At 44.8% G+C, this 15977-nt stretch overlaps 1 protein-coding gene across 1 annotated transcript in view; it reads right to left on the reverse strand.

The window, feature by feature from the left end:
- Positions 1–232: 232 nt before the first annotated feature.
- The window catches only part of MMRN1 (multimerin 1), a 110010-nt gene continuing 94265 nt past the window's right edge, over positions 233–15977 (reverse strand). The window contains exons 7-8 of the mRNA XM_060247057.1: positions 5844–5990; positions 233–671 (exon numbers count right to left, since the gene is read on the reverse strand). Coding sequence (XP_060103040.1) covers positions 250–671; positions 5844–5990 — 569 coding nt within the window. The 3' untranslated portion in view covers positions 233–249. The remainder of the gene's footprint in view (positions 672–5843; positions 5991–15977) is intronic.

A 15977-nucleotide genomic window follows, 5' to 3' on the forward strand; every position in this document is an offset into this window, starting at 1 on the left:
GATATGGGTTGACACTTTCCATGAGGGCTTCTTGACTTTTAATAACTGCAGGAGGATAGAAAGCTTTCCCTTTCCTCGTGGAATTACGGTGAGGGGAAAGATTTTGCATTTCTATTTGAAGACATAAGTGTCATTTTGAGTGAAATGGGGCAACTCCAAATGAGACTGCTGTGGTAGAAGGAGAACTTGGAATAAAAAGGAAAAGGAGAACTTGGAAGCAAAGGAGGAGAGCTTTTACGCACAACGGATTTATGTACGGTACAGTAAGTACCCAGTAAATGTAGTTACAGGTGGATATTTAGCTGGGATGGACCCTGCTGCCAGCCTGAGCCAGACTTCTTGACCATAGTTCAGTTCCAGTAAGGCATACCCAGTAACCACCCTGTCCGTGTACTTCTCATCATTTGTGTTTTCAGACTGGAAAGCCAGTTTGTCTATTCCATCTACCACCAGGTAGCCAGAAAGGCGTGGGCTGCGTGACTCAATTGTATATTCAAAAACGTAAACACCAAGGTACGGCACACGGAACTTTCCATTTGACGGAACGTAGGAGGAACCATAGTTGACATCCAGGTTGTTGAATCGAATAGGACCAGGAGTGTTCATCCCATAGGTATGCGAAGCAAAAAAGGCCACCATGGGTGCATACCTGTAAGACCCCTTTGAGAAATCTGCAGAGGAAAGAACAGTTAAGAAGAAGTCAGTCTTCCAATCTAATTGGTCAAAACTAGCTGTTATTGTTGACACTGAAAATGACATCCATGTGTCTAGTCCCACCCCCCTTTCCCTGTAACATTTAATCAAATTTATCACATGCCATGATACCATCATACATTGAGCTCCCCATCTGCCAGCAGCCAAGAGGGTGGAGAAGGGATAGGTAAATTTATAGCATGATAATGTCAACAAAGTGACTTTAACTTCTTATGGGGAGATGGGGAAGAGCCAGACATGGAGCTTCTATTTTCAGCAGCAAGCATGTGCTGTTGTTACATCTATATCCATCTTTTGTCTTCTACCTCTCATTAGTTGTTGCAGATGTGAATGGGATCAGCTCTACATAGCAGACACGGGGCAGTTGCAAACTCCCCCCCACCCCTGCCCAGGAAACCAAAGAAGAAAAGCGGAATGAATTCTTAACTACTACACAGAAAGCAATTTTCTCCACAATTAGCATCAAATGCACCACTGCCAACAAAAAGCTTTTCTTTGGAAACAGCAAGAAAATTTCAGTCTTGACTGTGCTGCATTATTAGTAAGAAAAGCTCTCAGGTCTCTCCCCCCGCCCCCATGTCAATATCATGAATTTCTACAAACCTAACGCGTGTGTGTGTGTGTTGTGTAGCCTAGAATGGTGCTTGCAAGTTCTTAACAAATGCTGGAGTGGTTTAGAAAGCTTTGTAATGAATGGGGAAATAAAAACATTCTTTGTTTCTTTCCCCTCACCCTTAGCATATAAACCAATGCCTGCACCGCTGTAAAAATGATTGAGAAATACTGAAATAGTGGCTGAAAGAGGCATAAAACACACATTTCATATATTCTGGATGCAAATCTTAGTTTATTCATTTTTATGGCAAGTATCACCATGACAGTTACAGCTGAAATGAAATCCTCAGCAGAGAAAAGTCGATGTGAGAATCACATGGAAATTCCAAATCAGTTTTTGTTGCTGCTGCTGCACATTTTGCATTTTAAGGAGCTTTTCACACAATACATTTTTGGGTGTACACTACAGGACAATCTATATGTTACCTGTAATCTATGACTATTTCCCTCCCATTTTTTTTTTGTAATATAGAGTAGCCACTGCTCAGCTCAGACATAACGTTCACCATGTTTTAATTAAACTATCATAGGTGTGGTAGTCTGAACAACCATTAGTTAAGGTGTGTCAAACCTGGTCTAAAACCATAATCTGAGGTTTGTTAACCAGTTCATCTCTTAACTATGCTTTCATGTAATATATGAATGTAAGTGTTCTGGTTGTTGAATCCTGGTTCGTTTCCAGGCACTGCCCTCTCTGGTTACAAGGCGAAGGCATTGAGATAAGCATTTGTTCAGCCAAACTAGGATTTGAGTTACTATCTGTAAACGGAATCCCAGCTTTACAGATTAGCCATAGTTAAAACTCATCATGTTTTTGTGCTACATCTTGAACTGACCCAGGGAGTTCCTTCAGATGAATTGTTCCTTGCCAGACTGTCCACCTGCTCAAATTCCTCCACTGCTGGAGGCTTTTCTGCATGGGAGGGGGAAAATAGATTGGTTCTAGAATTGACCTTCTTTGTGGTTTTTAGGGTTGCCAACAGCCTGGAGAAAAACTGCCCTGGGGGATCACAATCACCCAAAGTCTTCCTGAAAAAGCAGCCTTGCATGTCCTGAGGAACCTGGCGGGGGGGGGGGGGGGGTCCCATGGGGTATGCACCACTCAAACAGCTGGTACCACAGGATGGGGAACACTCCTGAGAAGGCCCTTGCTGACACAAGGTGGGTAGTTCATGTACCAAGGACCTTCAATAAATTCAGAGATGAAGTTAGAAGAAGAAAGGGAAGATCATGCTGGGAGAGGTGGGGCTGAAAGTATGAGAGTCCCAGGCTGTTTAGGGCTTTAAAGGAAAGCACCAACACTTAGAATTGGCACCGGAAACTAATTGGGAGCCAGTGCAGCTGCTGTAGGATAGGTGTTATATGCTCTGACCAGGACACTTCTGTCAGCAATTTGGCAGCAGTGTTCTGGACCACGCAGCTTCTGCAACATCTTCAAAGGCAGACCTACACAAAGCGTGTTACAGTAGTCCAGTCTCGAGGTGACTGTTGAGTGAATTACTGTGGCAAGGTCCTCCTGAGACAGATAGAGAGCCAGTTGGTGGTCCTGGTGTAGATGATAAAATGCAGTCCTTGCCACCAAGGACATATGTTTGTCCACGGAAACCAGAGCTGTTTCAGTCCCAAACCCCCACCAGAAGCCAGATTGGAAGGGAACCAGGGAAGGAATTCCTGAAGCTGTTCAGTCACTGCTCACTCAGTCACCAGAAATGGAAGATTAGATACTGGGTGGTAATTGGCTAGGTCTCTCTCTTCTAACAAGGACTTTTTCAGGAGGGGTGTCACCACTGCCTCCTTGAGGGAGCTAAGGAAAGAGCCCCAGGAGAATGAGAGATTTATAGTGTCTCCCAAGGCTCCTCCTACCACTTCTCTGGATTGGCTTTCACCATCTAGGAAGGGCAGGGATCCAAGGAGCAGATAGTAGGCTCTGCAGTCAATAGGACCCTGTCAACATTTGCCTAGGAGAGTGGGTTGAAGGAGTTAAAAAATGAACCCAATTGTGCACACATGACCCCAAAATTCCTACTGACTCCAAATCAGGCAAACAGGTTTGGCTAAGAAGCAAGACTATCTCTAAAAAGAACACTGCATGTGTGTTACAGCTAACCAGTGATTTCCACAGCAAAATTGGGATTTGAATTCAGGTTTCCAAGAGCCTTCTGATCTGCATAGCCCAGGCTTGCCCAGTCTCATCACATCATAGAAGCTAAGCAGGATGGGCCCTGGCTATTATTAGAATGGGAGACCACCAAGTAATATCAGAGTCATGCCATGGAGACAGGCAATGGCAAACCACCTCTGAACGTCTTTTGCCTTGAAAGCACATTCCTTCCCTTCTTCCTTCCAAGAGCCTAACTCCATCACTCTTACTAGTACACCTCACTAGGATGGCTTGCTATTCAAAGATATAATAGCTCATATGCTTCTCTGTAACTGGAGGAAAGATATCATGTAAACAATAAAACAAGGGGAGGGGTTGATTGCAGCCAATGGTGGTTTCTGGCATTCTCCTTGTGGGATCCCAGCTCACACTGATTTCATTTGTGGAGGAGACTAGGTTGGGCCTGGAGATTTCCTGGAGTTACCGCTGATCTCCAGATGAGAGAGATCAGTTTCCCTTGGAGAAAAATGGTTGTTCTGGAAGGTGGACTGTGTGGCATTGTTTCCCATTGAGCTCAATCTCTCTCCTGGTCTGGTGCGGAGTTATTGAATACATCATCGAGTGCATAGGGTCAGTTTGTCTGGGGTATTGGCTAGGGCATCCTTGTTGACTTTTGTGGCCTGAGAGTGTGTCCTGGAGTGCCTCCAACATTTTCCAGTGAGACTTGCTCATTACAAAGGAGACCAATAGTGGTGATGGGTGAACCTTTAAAAACTTGTTTCAAGAAAATATGTCCACCGTTAGAAGAAGAAGAAGACTGCAGATTTATACCCCATCCTTCTCTCTGAATAAGAGACTCAGAGCAGCTTACAATCTCCTATATCTTCTTCCCCCACAACAGACACCCTGTGAGGTGGGTGGGGCTGAGAGGGCTCACAGCAGCTGCCCTTTCAAGGACAACTCCTGCAATAGCCAGGACTGGATCTATATGTTTTTTGTGGGGGGCAAAATTAAAAAATGATGCTCCCTTATGGGCCATTCCAACTTATGGCCCCATAGAATACAATGGACTCAATACCCAATTTGGCGCCCCCCCTCCATCAGCACCCACAGCAAGCATCCCCCTCTGCCCCCCCCCCCCCGATCCGGCCCTGGCAATAGCTATGGCTAACCCAAACCCACTGACACAGCTTTCATGGTTATCAGTTTTCATTGCATACACAGTTGGAACGCCACTTTAAGGACTGTCTGTAGATCTACTGTATCTGTAGCAGAACGGACTGTGTAAAACTGTATTTGAAGACTACGTGAGAAACAAAATAAATTGCAAAGTGAATGTAAAAGCTTGTCTTTGTATTACTGAATTAGGAAAGCAGGTAGAAAAGAAAATTAGAGTTGTACTCCTGCGGATTTGACTCCTTAGCAAAAGTGGGTTGTTAGTGAAGGCTTTAATGCTAGGGCCTTATTTGTTTGTATTGTTTGTATTTCTACCATTTCCATATAGGCACTATTGAGTCTCTCAGGAACCTACTATACTGGACATATTGAAGAAATTTCTACCTTAGAGGTAACTAGAGTTTCTATCCCCCAAGTACACTGTTCTGGTGTTGAAGTGATTTGAGTTAACATTCCTCATGGCATCTGGATTTTTTTGGCCACTGTGTAACACAGAGTGTTGGACTGGATAGGCCATTGGCCTGATCCAACATGGCTTCTCTTATGTTTGGCCATTCCAGCATCTGCAAGTGGAGGAGTGGGGAATCAAACCCAGTTCTCCCAGATAAGAGTCTGCACACTTACGGTAACCACTACACCAAACTGGCTCTACACCATTACCACCTTCTTATTAAGAAACTGTATTCTGAGGAAGCTCATGGTATCTGGGAGCACAGTTTGAAAAACCATTACTCCAGCTTATCACAGAGAAAGGGAACAGTTTATCTAGGAAATAAAAGCTAATCATGGTAAATATTGCCCATATGCTATAACCATGAGTGCAAATCTCCCCGAGCTGAGTTTTTGTAAATTGGAAGGAGAAGCTTTAGTAGCACATGTAATTTCCCAATAATGCAATTTTCACAGCTTTTGTATCAAAAAATGCCAGCTTGCTCTGGCCTATTTATGATAGTACACCTCAGCTAACAACCATCTTGCTCAATCCGCCATAGGCCTGGGTGTTATCTTTTTTTACGGGGAAGCCAGAGAAAAAGATCAAATTTTACACTTTGCAATGCGGGACCCATCAAAACAGAGGCTTGTGGAGTGTCTTCAGGGACTGAGCGTTTTAAAAATGACTCTTCTGTTCAGACTAAACTGGTGCTTTTGTTCAGGGAAACTGGCGGCTCTTAATCCCTGGACTACAGGTAGAGAGGTGGGGAAATAGATTGCTTGATTCTGCATATACGGTACTTGCCTATGGCAGCAGCATTTTCCTCCATCATCTTTGTACCGCAGGTGGCTCCTCCGAAAGGATAGCGGCAGGCACAGACAAAGCCCTTTCTTTCATTGACACAGGTCCCTCCATTTTGGCAAGGGGAGCTACTGCAACTCAAATAATCACCTACATTGAAATGGAAAGAATGACATGAGTTTCCATTGAGTTCAAACACACAAGGAAGCTGCAGTAAAGCTCCCAAGACACTTTGTAATTCCAAACCAGCAGGGCTTTTTTAATAGCAGGAACACCTTTGCATATTAGGCCACACACCCCTGATGTAGCCAATCCAAGAGCTTACAGGGCTCTTAGTACAGGGCCTACTGTAAGCTCCAGGAGGATTGGCTACATCAGGGGTGTGTGGCCTGATATGCAAAGAAGTTCCTGCTACAAAAAAAAAGCCCTGCAAACCAGGTTTCAAAACCTCCTTACATTAAGACTGATTTCCCACTAGCCTTGTCCCAGTCTCACACTCCTCTTCTCCATGGAGCTTCATTCCAATTTCACACAAGCTGCTCTGGGGCTGCAACTCACTTTGCCTCTTTCACAGGGCAAGCAAGATCCTCTAAAAACTGGTTCCTGCTTGCTGCATGAAAAAGGCGGGCAGCTTGTGCAAAATGAAATGGAAGCCCTGCAGAGAAGAGGAGCGTGAGACCGAGACAAGGCTAGTGGGGAACTGGTCTTAGGGTAACCCCTTTCTTGAAAGGGGGAGGAAAAGAAGAAACCAATTCTTGTTTGTTGGCATATAAATGATGCTGTTTTCCAAGATTCTGTGCTTTGTTTCCCAAATATTATTTGCCACTGGGGAATTCAGTCACTCTGGTTCTGATGGTATCAGGTCTCGCCTAGGTAATCATTCCTCATTTCTGCCAATCTAAGGCACAAGGGAGACATTCAGCCCTTGCCTGCGTGCTTCAACATACTGTCAAATTGTATTTTATTAATAATTTATATACCACTTAGTGCTTGAATCGTCCAGCTCTCCTTTTACAGGTGGGAATTTGTACAGTGGGCTCAGTTGCATGTTATGCTTTTTTCCGTGTTTATTTTAACTTGCTTTTCTCCTTTTTTTTTTTTTAGCAAATGCAGCCCTCGGGATTGTTTGATCAAGAAGGAACATGGTGTGGGGAGGAGGAAGGAGGGAATTTTCTTTTTCTTTCTGGAAAAAGCCACCCCATGGCTGCTTTTATTCCCTTGAAGAAAACTTAATGCGTACCTGTATTTCTCCCCCAGCAGGGGCAAAGCAGCTCCCCAACCAGGAGAAAAACAGCAGGGGGAGGAAGGGTTAAAGCCCTCATCCCCATGCTGTTCTCGCCCTTGATCAAACATTCATAGAGGCTGCATTTGCTAAAGAGAAAATATTGTTTCAGATAAATGAGGGTGGGGGTTGGAGGGAGAATGTGTAAACTGAGCCTTCCTTTCAAGTGACAAGGGCCAGGGCTTTTTTTGTAGCAGGAACTCCTTTGCATATTAGGCCACACACCCCAGATGCAGCCAGTCCTCCAAGAACTGATAGTAGGCCCTGTAAGAAGAGCCCTGTAAGCTCTTGGAGGATTGGCTACATCTGGGGTGTGTGGCCTAATATGCAAAGGAGTTCCTGCTACAGAAAAAAGCCCTAGACAAGACTACTCAATTAGTCCAGGGCTAGAAATTATGTAGCAAAGAAACAGGCATGTCCCCTCCCATCACACTCTTTGACTGATTTCGCACTCACCCTACGCCGCTCTGACGTTCCTCTTTTCAGCGCGGCATCCTTCTGATTTCCCACTATCTGCCCTGGGGCTTCAGCTAGCTTCGTCGTTTTTGCGCAGCAAAAAGAAACTGGTTTTTAGCGGTTTCTCTTTGCCTCACAAAAACAGCAATGCAAGCTGAAGCCCCAGGACAGATAATGGAACATCAGAAGGACGCCACGCTGAAAAGAGGAATGTCAGAGCGGCATAGGGTGAGTGAAAAATCGGTCTTACTGTGTAGTCTGGAAGTTCCATGTGGTCATCTGAAAGCACAGAGGTCTGAACTGTCAGAATATTCTAGTTTTTCCAAAAAAAAAAAGAGAGGAAAGATCGTGCAATTAAACAGAGGGCTTGCCTGGTTCTCTGATGCAGAAACATGACACCAAATCCATGAAACTGCCACTAGTGTATTTAGGTCAGCATTGTATGCTTTGACTGGTCTTCGAGGTCTCAGGCAGAGGTCTTTCCCATCAACTTCTACCTGATCCTTTTAACCAGCAATAACAGGGATTCAACCTGGGAAATTCTGCATGCAAAGCAGATGTTCTACCCTGAGCCACAGACTCTTTCAATCACTCTTGACCAGCACAGGGTCTATTTGGATGCCACTACCTTAATGAAATCCAGCTGATGCCTTCTCCATACTACTGTGGCCATGATTCCCACAGGTCTGCTCTACAGTGAGTATAAGGTTACTAACCCAGCTCTGAACTGCAGTAGGAGCATTTGGGGAGGGGGCAGAGACTTCAAAACAGCCTTGCATGATGCCAATTCCCACTAGGAACCCAGAAGTGATGCTCTAGAATTTTGCATGATCTCTCTAGTGAAAAACCACAGAGATGTGGGAAATCCCTAGAGTGTTGGTGTTTTGCACACATGTTACTTCTGTGATGTCACAGCACTGTGTGATGCCTTTCTCCAAATTCTCCCCCTCCCCATTCCATTGACTGACAGTGGGGGGCTGGGACATGCCAGCAGAGGTTTGCCCACAAAATGAGAGCCTTAGTTGTGTACGAACAACCTATATTAAACCAAAGACTGAGCGATAGTTTCCTATTGGCAAGTCAAGTCTTCACTTGCCTTTGTGTGCATTTATGCAGAAATGTTGACTTTAAAAGATCTGTGTTGCTGAAACAGAATAAAGTGCTAAGCCACATTAGAAGTCTTTTTTGGTTCATCCTGTTCTGTAAAGGAGAATGCACATTTTGTTTTCTTCCACAGAGAGTCAGTAGCAACTGGGAATCTCCCCCCCCCACCCAACCCCTTTTACTGTCCTTTGCAAAGTACTATTTTCTATCATCTCAGGATTAGACAAATTGAATTACCAGAGACGATTCAACGAGCTCAGCCCTTAAGACTCCTAAGCAGTCACAATAAGATGGTGCGTGTTCTTCCAACCACACTGCGAGTGGGACAGCCCCTGGGTCTTGAAAGAATAGCGCGAGATCGCTGAAGAGGTAGGTGGGTGTGGGCGATGAAAAGGGTGTTTCAGAATAAGTGCTGATTGCCGGCAGATGTGTGGAATTGCCTCTTTTCACAAGCACTTCACTGGTGCTCTGAGCTATCTTTAATTTCCAGCCCAGTCATTTCAGATGCCGTCGCACTTCAGCAGTGATGAATCTGAGTCCGCCAGCCTGAATGCAAAGCTTTGTGCTCTTTGTACAATGCGCAGCCTCTCACCTCCTCCCCCACCCCAGAGTTTAGACTGATGAGGTTTATGGACTGAAACACGACAAGAAGTTTCTGTATGGCTTAAGTAATTATTTTCTCTGCAATGCATTGCATTCCATCGATCACAATAAGGGCCAGGTACAGCGAGGCAAGAGTGAAGTCCAAATGCCCAGAATGGGAGAAGAAACACTGGCTTGCTCTTGCTTTATAGGGTTTGCCAACAGATCAAACAAACACGCAGGCCTCCAGATGCTACCACAGATTGCGGCTGATTGCATCCTTCAGGCTGCAAAAGGGCTCATTGCTCCTTTATACAATAAAAAGAATAAGAAGATCAAGCAAGTTGATGAGAAGGATAGGCCTGAACACTTCTTTGCGTGCTAGTTTTTTGTAAATTGAACCATTTTCTTATCCCATAAATGTTAAACAAACTCAAGAGCAGGGCTTTCTGATAGGAAAAAAACAGCAGGAACTCATTTGCATATTAGGCCACACCCCCTGACATCACCATTGTTTCACGCTGGGCTTTTTTGTACAAGTAGGTCAGCAGGAACTCTTTTGCATATTAGGCCACACCCCCTGACATCAAGCCAGCCAGAACTGTATTCCTGTGTGTTCCTGCTCAAAAAAATCCCTGCTCGAGAGTCCTTTGAGTCCAGTAGCACCTTAGAGACCAACAAGGTATGAGCTTTTGAGAGAAAAGCTCCATTTGTCAGACACAAGCAGGAATGGAGATCCCTGAATCCTTGTATCTCAGTCTGAAGGTGGTAGGGCTGTGGCAAAGAAAGGACTTGGGATGCAGAAGTATGATGTGCAATGTAAATGGCTTGATTAAAGCTGGGGAGAAATTCTTAGAGGAAGAAAATTTGCATCTGTAGTGAGATAAGAATCCTATGTCCATATTCAGCCCTGTGGGATCCATTGTTTTGAATCTGTGAATGAATTCAAGTTCAGCAATCTCATGTTTTACTCTCCCCTTGAGGCTTTCTGTTTGAAAGTTCATACCCCCCACCAAACTTGTTGGCCTCTAAGGGGGTACTGGACTTGAAACTGGCTCTTCTACTGCAGACCAACATGGCTACCTTCTGAAACTGTCAGGAGTCTTTGGTGAGGCACCTTGTCAAAAACCTCTTAGAAGTTCAAGGGGAAATTCCTAGAGCACCCCAATGTGGAGACCACTTTTCTCCCACTCCTAAATTTCTTGAGGGCAGGAAATTGAGGCTGGGGGGTTGGCAATTCCCCACTCTAGGCAGATATATAGGAGGCCTACTGACCTCTTGAAAGTTTGAGGACACCTCCTGACCACTTGTGGTTTTCTGAATTCATGACTGCTTTTGTTGTGCATTCTTAACATGCTGGCTTTGCAAAACTATGGTGTATATTTTATGTTTCTAAGTACATTTTCTTGTGATATCATATACTGTAAGTGTCCCTTTTTAACAGGGGCCATCTTTTTTTGCCTTTTGGGGATGTCTTGTAAAAAAACTTACTTGTGTATATCACTAGCACTGTCATTTTGGGGATGTCTTGTAAAAAAATCATATTTGTGTATGTTGCTAGCACTGTCATTCTTTAGGGTTTCGTTTCCTCCTGGGGTCCACAGAAGCTAAATCTCTGAGTGGGAAACAGATGTGTCTTGTTTCAAGAGCATATGTTTGTAAATATGTGAGCACTGTGGCTGGGTACAGCCTGCTATTTAGCTGAGTTGCTAAGGCATATTTTTAATTGTTCCTGATGCAATGAAGGACACTTGTACCGTTCCAATTTTTTTTTAAATCAACTTTTTTGCATGCATTTATTTGAAAAACTTTTACTTGCTTTTTCTCTCAGAAACAAAAACCAAAGTAGATCCTGTTAAATCAATAGGCTGTTGCAGAGTATATGAATACGCCATTCAGTGGGCAAAGGAGCCTTCAGCAGTTTGTCATTACTGTGTGCATTGGTGGGGACTGGGGGGAGAAGAAACTCTGTCCTTAGTGCAAGAGACTGGGCATTATAAGCTTGCCCTTGCTGAAATATTGAAGGGTATGTGATGGTATGAATTTTTTAATGTTGTAAGCCCTGCGGGAGCTGTAGCAGCCTCAACATTTGTGGAGTATAATCAATCAATCATCCAATCAATCATTTAATCATGGGGAAGTACCCCCTGTGTGTTTCTGTGTACTTGCTGCCTTCCCTTGTGACTTCCTGTAGAAGAGAGAGATGAATTTACAACAGCTTTTTGCTGCATTAGGCCCCAGTTCCCTCCCTTGCATAGATTGCTGTACAAAAGAATGTTTGGAGGATTTACAGTGCTGTTCTTTCATGCTGGACCCATGTCAGTTCACCAGACCTGACCCAGAGGCCCAGCCATTGCTATTGATGGGGAACGCAGGGTTGCCAATTGTGGCTAGGGAAATTCCTGAAGATTTGGGGGCAATGCCAGGGGAGAGTAGGGTTTGGGGAAGGAGCTCAGCAGGGAAGTGGTGCCAGGATAGATTCCACCATCTGAAGCTGCCATTTCCACTGCAGAAACTGATCTCTGTAGGACGGAGATCACTTGTAATTCCTGGAGGGTTCCAGGTCCCACTCTGAGGGTTGCTGACCTCCAGGTGGGGTCTGGCAATCTCTCGAAATCACAGCTGGTCTTCATAAGACAGAGATCAGCGTCCCGGGAGAAAATGGCTGATTTGGAGACAGAACTCTGTGGCTTTATGCCCTGCTGAGATCCCTCCCTAAGCCCTGCCTTCTATGGGCTCCACCCTCAAAACCTCCAGGAATTTCCCAACCAGAATTGGCAACTCCAAGGGGAAATTTGAGGCAGGAAATAAGCCAGCCTTCCTCTCTTCCAAGGGGATACTGGCAGCAGCAATGACAGCATGTTGGGCTGACAAGGTTTGCTCTCCTGGCTAGGGATAGGCATGAACCACATTTTTGCAGTTTGTTTTGGCTCCTGATCTGTGACTGAACCATGAACCAATATGAACCAGGAGTTTGTAGAAGTTCGTGATCCCTGTTTTCTGCTCCCCACCATTTTTGGAGGGCAGGGGAGCAGAAAGCAGGGGTTTAAATGGCTCCTAAAAATATGTGGAAGTTCATGGCAGCTCTTCAGTTTGCAAACTTTGATTTGTGAACCAGGAATGGACCAAAAGCAGGGGTGGAATTCTAGCAGGAGCTCTTTTGCATATTAGGCCACACAGGACCGGATCTACATGATTTTTTGCGGGGAGGGGGCAAAATAAAAAATGGCACCCCCTTATGGGCCATTCTGTTTTATGGTCCCATAGAATACAATGGGCTCTATACCCAATTTGGTGCCCCCCCCTCTGTCGGCACCCGGGGAAGCACCCCCCTCTGCCCCCCCCCAATCCGGCCCTGAGGCCACACACCCCTGGTGTAGCCAATCCTCCAAGAGCTTACAAAAAACAGCCTTGTAAGCTCTTGGAGGATTGGTTACATTTGTGGTGTGTGGCCTAATATGCAAAGGAGCTCCTGTTAGAATTCCACCCCTGGCCAAAAACAATCACAGTCTTATGCTCATGAGCTGGTTCATATCCATCCCTACTGCTGGCACATCAGTGCAATGATATTATAGATGCACATCAGGACACCAGATGTTAGTTCAAACTTACTGAGTCTCAGTCCTAGGGAGGGGACACAAAGGGTATAGAGTGGAAGGCAGGAGTCCTTCCTTCCCTCCACACCATGGATCTAATCTGAATTTGGCACCTGCTGCACTTTTACACAAGAGTTGCCACCAATGACTTGCAACTACAGTATCTAACACAGCAAATCTCTGTGGTAGACATATATGAAGTGTAATGTGTAGTTTGGCCCTAAGATAGGCATGTGTAAACTACAAGCACTGTACCAACTCTAGTATCTTTTATCCATCAATGTGGAAGTCCCTTTGATTTCAACTGACCTTATTTTTCTGTAAATTGCATGCCGTATTTATGCACAACACAAGCTCTTTTCAGACTTTCTTGGGGAACAAACTGAATGAGGGGAGTGGGGAAGGATAATGGTGGCAAGCTGTGTTCTTGACTATGCTAGTTCACTAGAATGACAGCTTATGAATCTAAAAGTGTATGTACTTTCCATAGTTCCCAGTTACATGAAGAGAGTCCATAGATGCTTATGGTTCTTTTCATATATTCCAAAAATCCTATTTGGGGGGGGGGGCAGAGCTTTTCCTTTCATGCATCCACTCTACCCATGGAGAATATAAAAAGGGCTAAAGAGAGCAGGACTAATCAATCCAAAAGCAATACAATAGTGACCCATAGACCAGTTTATAAATACAAAGTTTGTGCTTCTCTCTCAGTAATCTAATTGAGAGCCAATGATGAAAGATATTTTGGTCTATTGGTGCTTTCAGATGACCTAACTAGGTATTTTTGTCCATCACCTTCCTAACAGGACTGGAAGACTTCATGAACATCAGACCCATACTGAGGTCATGTTTGGAAGGCCTAGTGTTTCTGCACCACTAAGGACCTACTGCTCTTGGAACTGTTTTGTTCTCTGTTAGGCAGACAGCATCAATGTGCAATGCTTCCCCCCCTGCTAAATTACAAACAATAACAAAACCCTCTTTCATCTGTCTTCTGTCCTATCAAAGTAAATATGCAAAGTTGAAGCATGAGGAGTCAAATTGAATTAGGATAACAATCAGTCTCTTGCAATTAAAACACAAAGTGCAAAGCACATTCAAAGAGGCACTTGGGCACCAAATGGCAATGCAATAATAGACAGCCTGGGTGTTTGGACAGTGTGTGTTAGAATGTATGTTTAAAGCTGATAAAGCTCTTTTTTTCTGCTGCTACATCTTGGTCTAATGCTAATGCATTACTCCATGGTCTCCATTTCCCCCCAGTAGGGTCTCCTAAGAATTGGATTTTGACTAAGGGAGTTAGACCCTGCCAACTCAGGGGTGGTATCTGTCAGACTATGGGATGAAGACCGAAGGCAACTGGTCTCTTTAAAAGAGACATCACATTTCCATAACTGGTTTCCAGTGCAAATGTATTATTCTCTGTTGTGCTCTCCAATAGGCTTATTTTGTCCATGTTAGTGTCCATCTCTCATTTCCATTCCTCCACAGAAAGTAGTAGGATCGAGAGCACATCCTGGAGAATGGTGACAATTTGCACTTTAGAACAGGGGTCCCCAATGTGTTTTTTGAGTCCATGGTTGCCTTTGGAATTCTGACACAGAGGGGTGGGGGCCACCACAAAATGGCTGCCACAGGAGGCAGAGCCAGCCACAGAATGTCAGGGAGCAAGGTTAGGCATGACCAGTGTTCCCTCTAAGCTGAGTTAGCATGAGCTAGCTCACAGATTTTTGACCTCTGGCTAGGGTTGCCAAGTCCCCTGCGGCCTCCGGATGACGTCATTGCGCCGGAAATATCGGGGGAGGTTCCCCCCACCGGCCTGATGTGGGCCGGCGGATTGGGAACCTCCAGGGCAGGAGAACCCCCACCCAGCTTGGGGGCTTGGCAGCCCTACCTCCAGCTCACACATTTTTGTCTTAGCTCAGGAAGGATGACCCCAGAGCACACTATATTTATGCAGTAGCTCACAAAGTAGAATTTTTGTTCACAAGACTCTGCAGCTTAGAGGGAACATTGGCCATGACTCTAATAGTCACTCTTCAACAGTTCTGGCAGGAGCTCTGTTTAACAGGATGCTTTTAAAATGAACATGCTGTTTTAAAATGTTTTCTTGCATATATTCACAGCTTACCTTCAGTCATACAGTGAAGATCCATGTGCTGTAGTGGCTGCTGCTACCAATGCAATATTTAAAAAAACCTGCACAGCCAATGAGAAGGTGTCTTGGACTAAAGCCCCATCTAGCTCCACTTTCTAAAAACACTTTCTAAAAACACTTGGCAGGCACCAGAAAATGTGTCACCAGACACCATGGCACCCCCAGGAACCACATTGGGGATCCCTGCTTTAGAATGCAGAGCAAAGACTGGGAATGGGCCCTCAAATCATCCTGAAGTTTCACTATTCTCCTCAGGACCTGTGGTTAAATCTTAAAAAAACCGAATCATCCCTGAAACCCCCCACTGCCACCACCTATAAGAGGGCTCTAGGGCAGTTTCACAGAGTTATTTTCCTTGTGGGACCAGATTCCTGAAACACGAGACAGTAAAATCATACAAACATGAGAAATCTTGCATACATGCTAAAGTATATCTTTTCCACTCTTCTACACAGACATCACAAGTGATCAGTACACCACCAATATTATTGCAAGCTGTTTGGGGGAAGGAAATGCAGTTGCAGAACTTAGTATTGTACAAAAGTGTTACTGGGCTAGATGCAAACCACCAGGAGGGGGACACTGGATATCCCCCAGAATTAAAACTGATCTCCAAGCTACAGAGATCCATTCCCATGCTTTGGAAGGTAGACTCCATGGCAATTCTGGATTGGTAAATCCCTTGTGATTTGGGGTGGAGCCTGGGAAGGACAGAGTTTGGGGATGTGAGGAATCTTCATGGGGTATAAATGCCATAGATCCGCCCCTCCAAAGCACCCATTTTCTCCAGGGGAACTGATCTCTGTAGGAGAACAATGTAATTCTGGCAGGTCTGCAGGTCCCACTAACTCCTATGTACCTTTATAGTGCTGCTCTGAAAGACCAAAGAGAGGCAGAAAGAGGCTAACGTTAGAAATGCCATTCCCAGGTGGTGGCCAGAGATCTCATAGAATCATAGA

The sequence above is a fragment of the Heteronotia binoei genome, chromosome 9 (assembly GCF_032191835.1).
Source record: "Heteronotia binoei isolate CCM8104 ecotype False Entrance Well chromosome 9, APGP_CSIRO_Hbin_v1, whole genome shotgun sequence".
NCBI classification, from domain to species: Eukaryota; Metazoa; Chordata; class Lepidosauria; order Squamata; family Gekkonidae; genus Heteronotia; species Heteronotia binoei.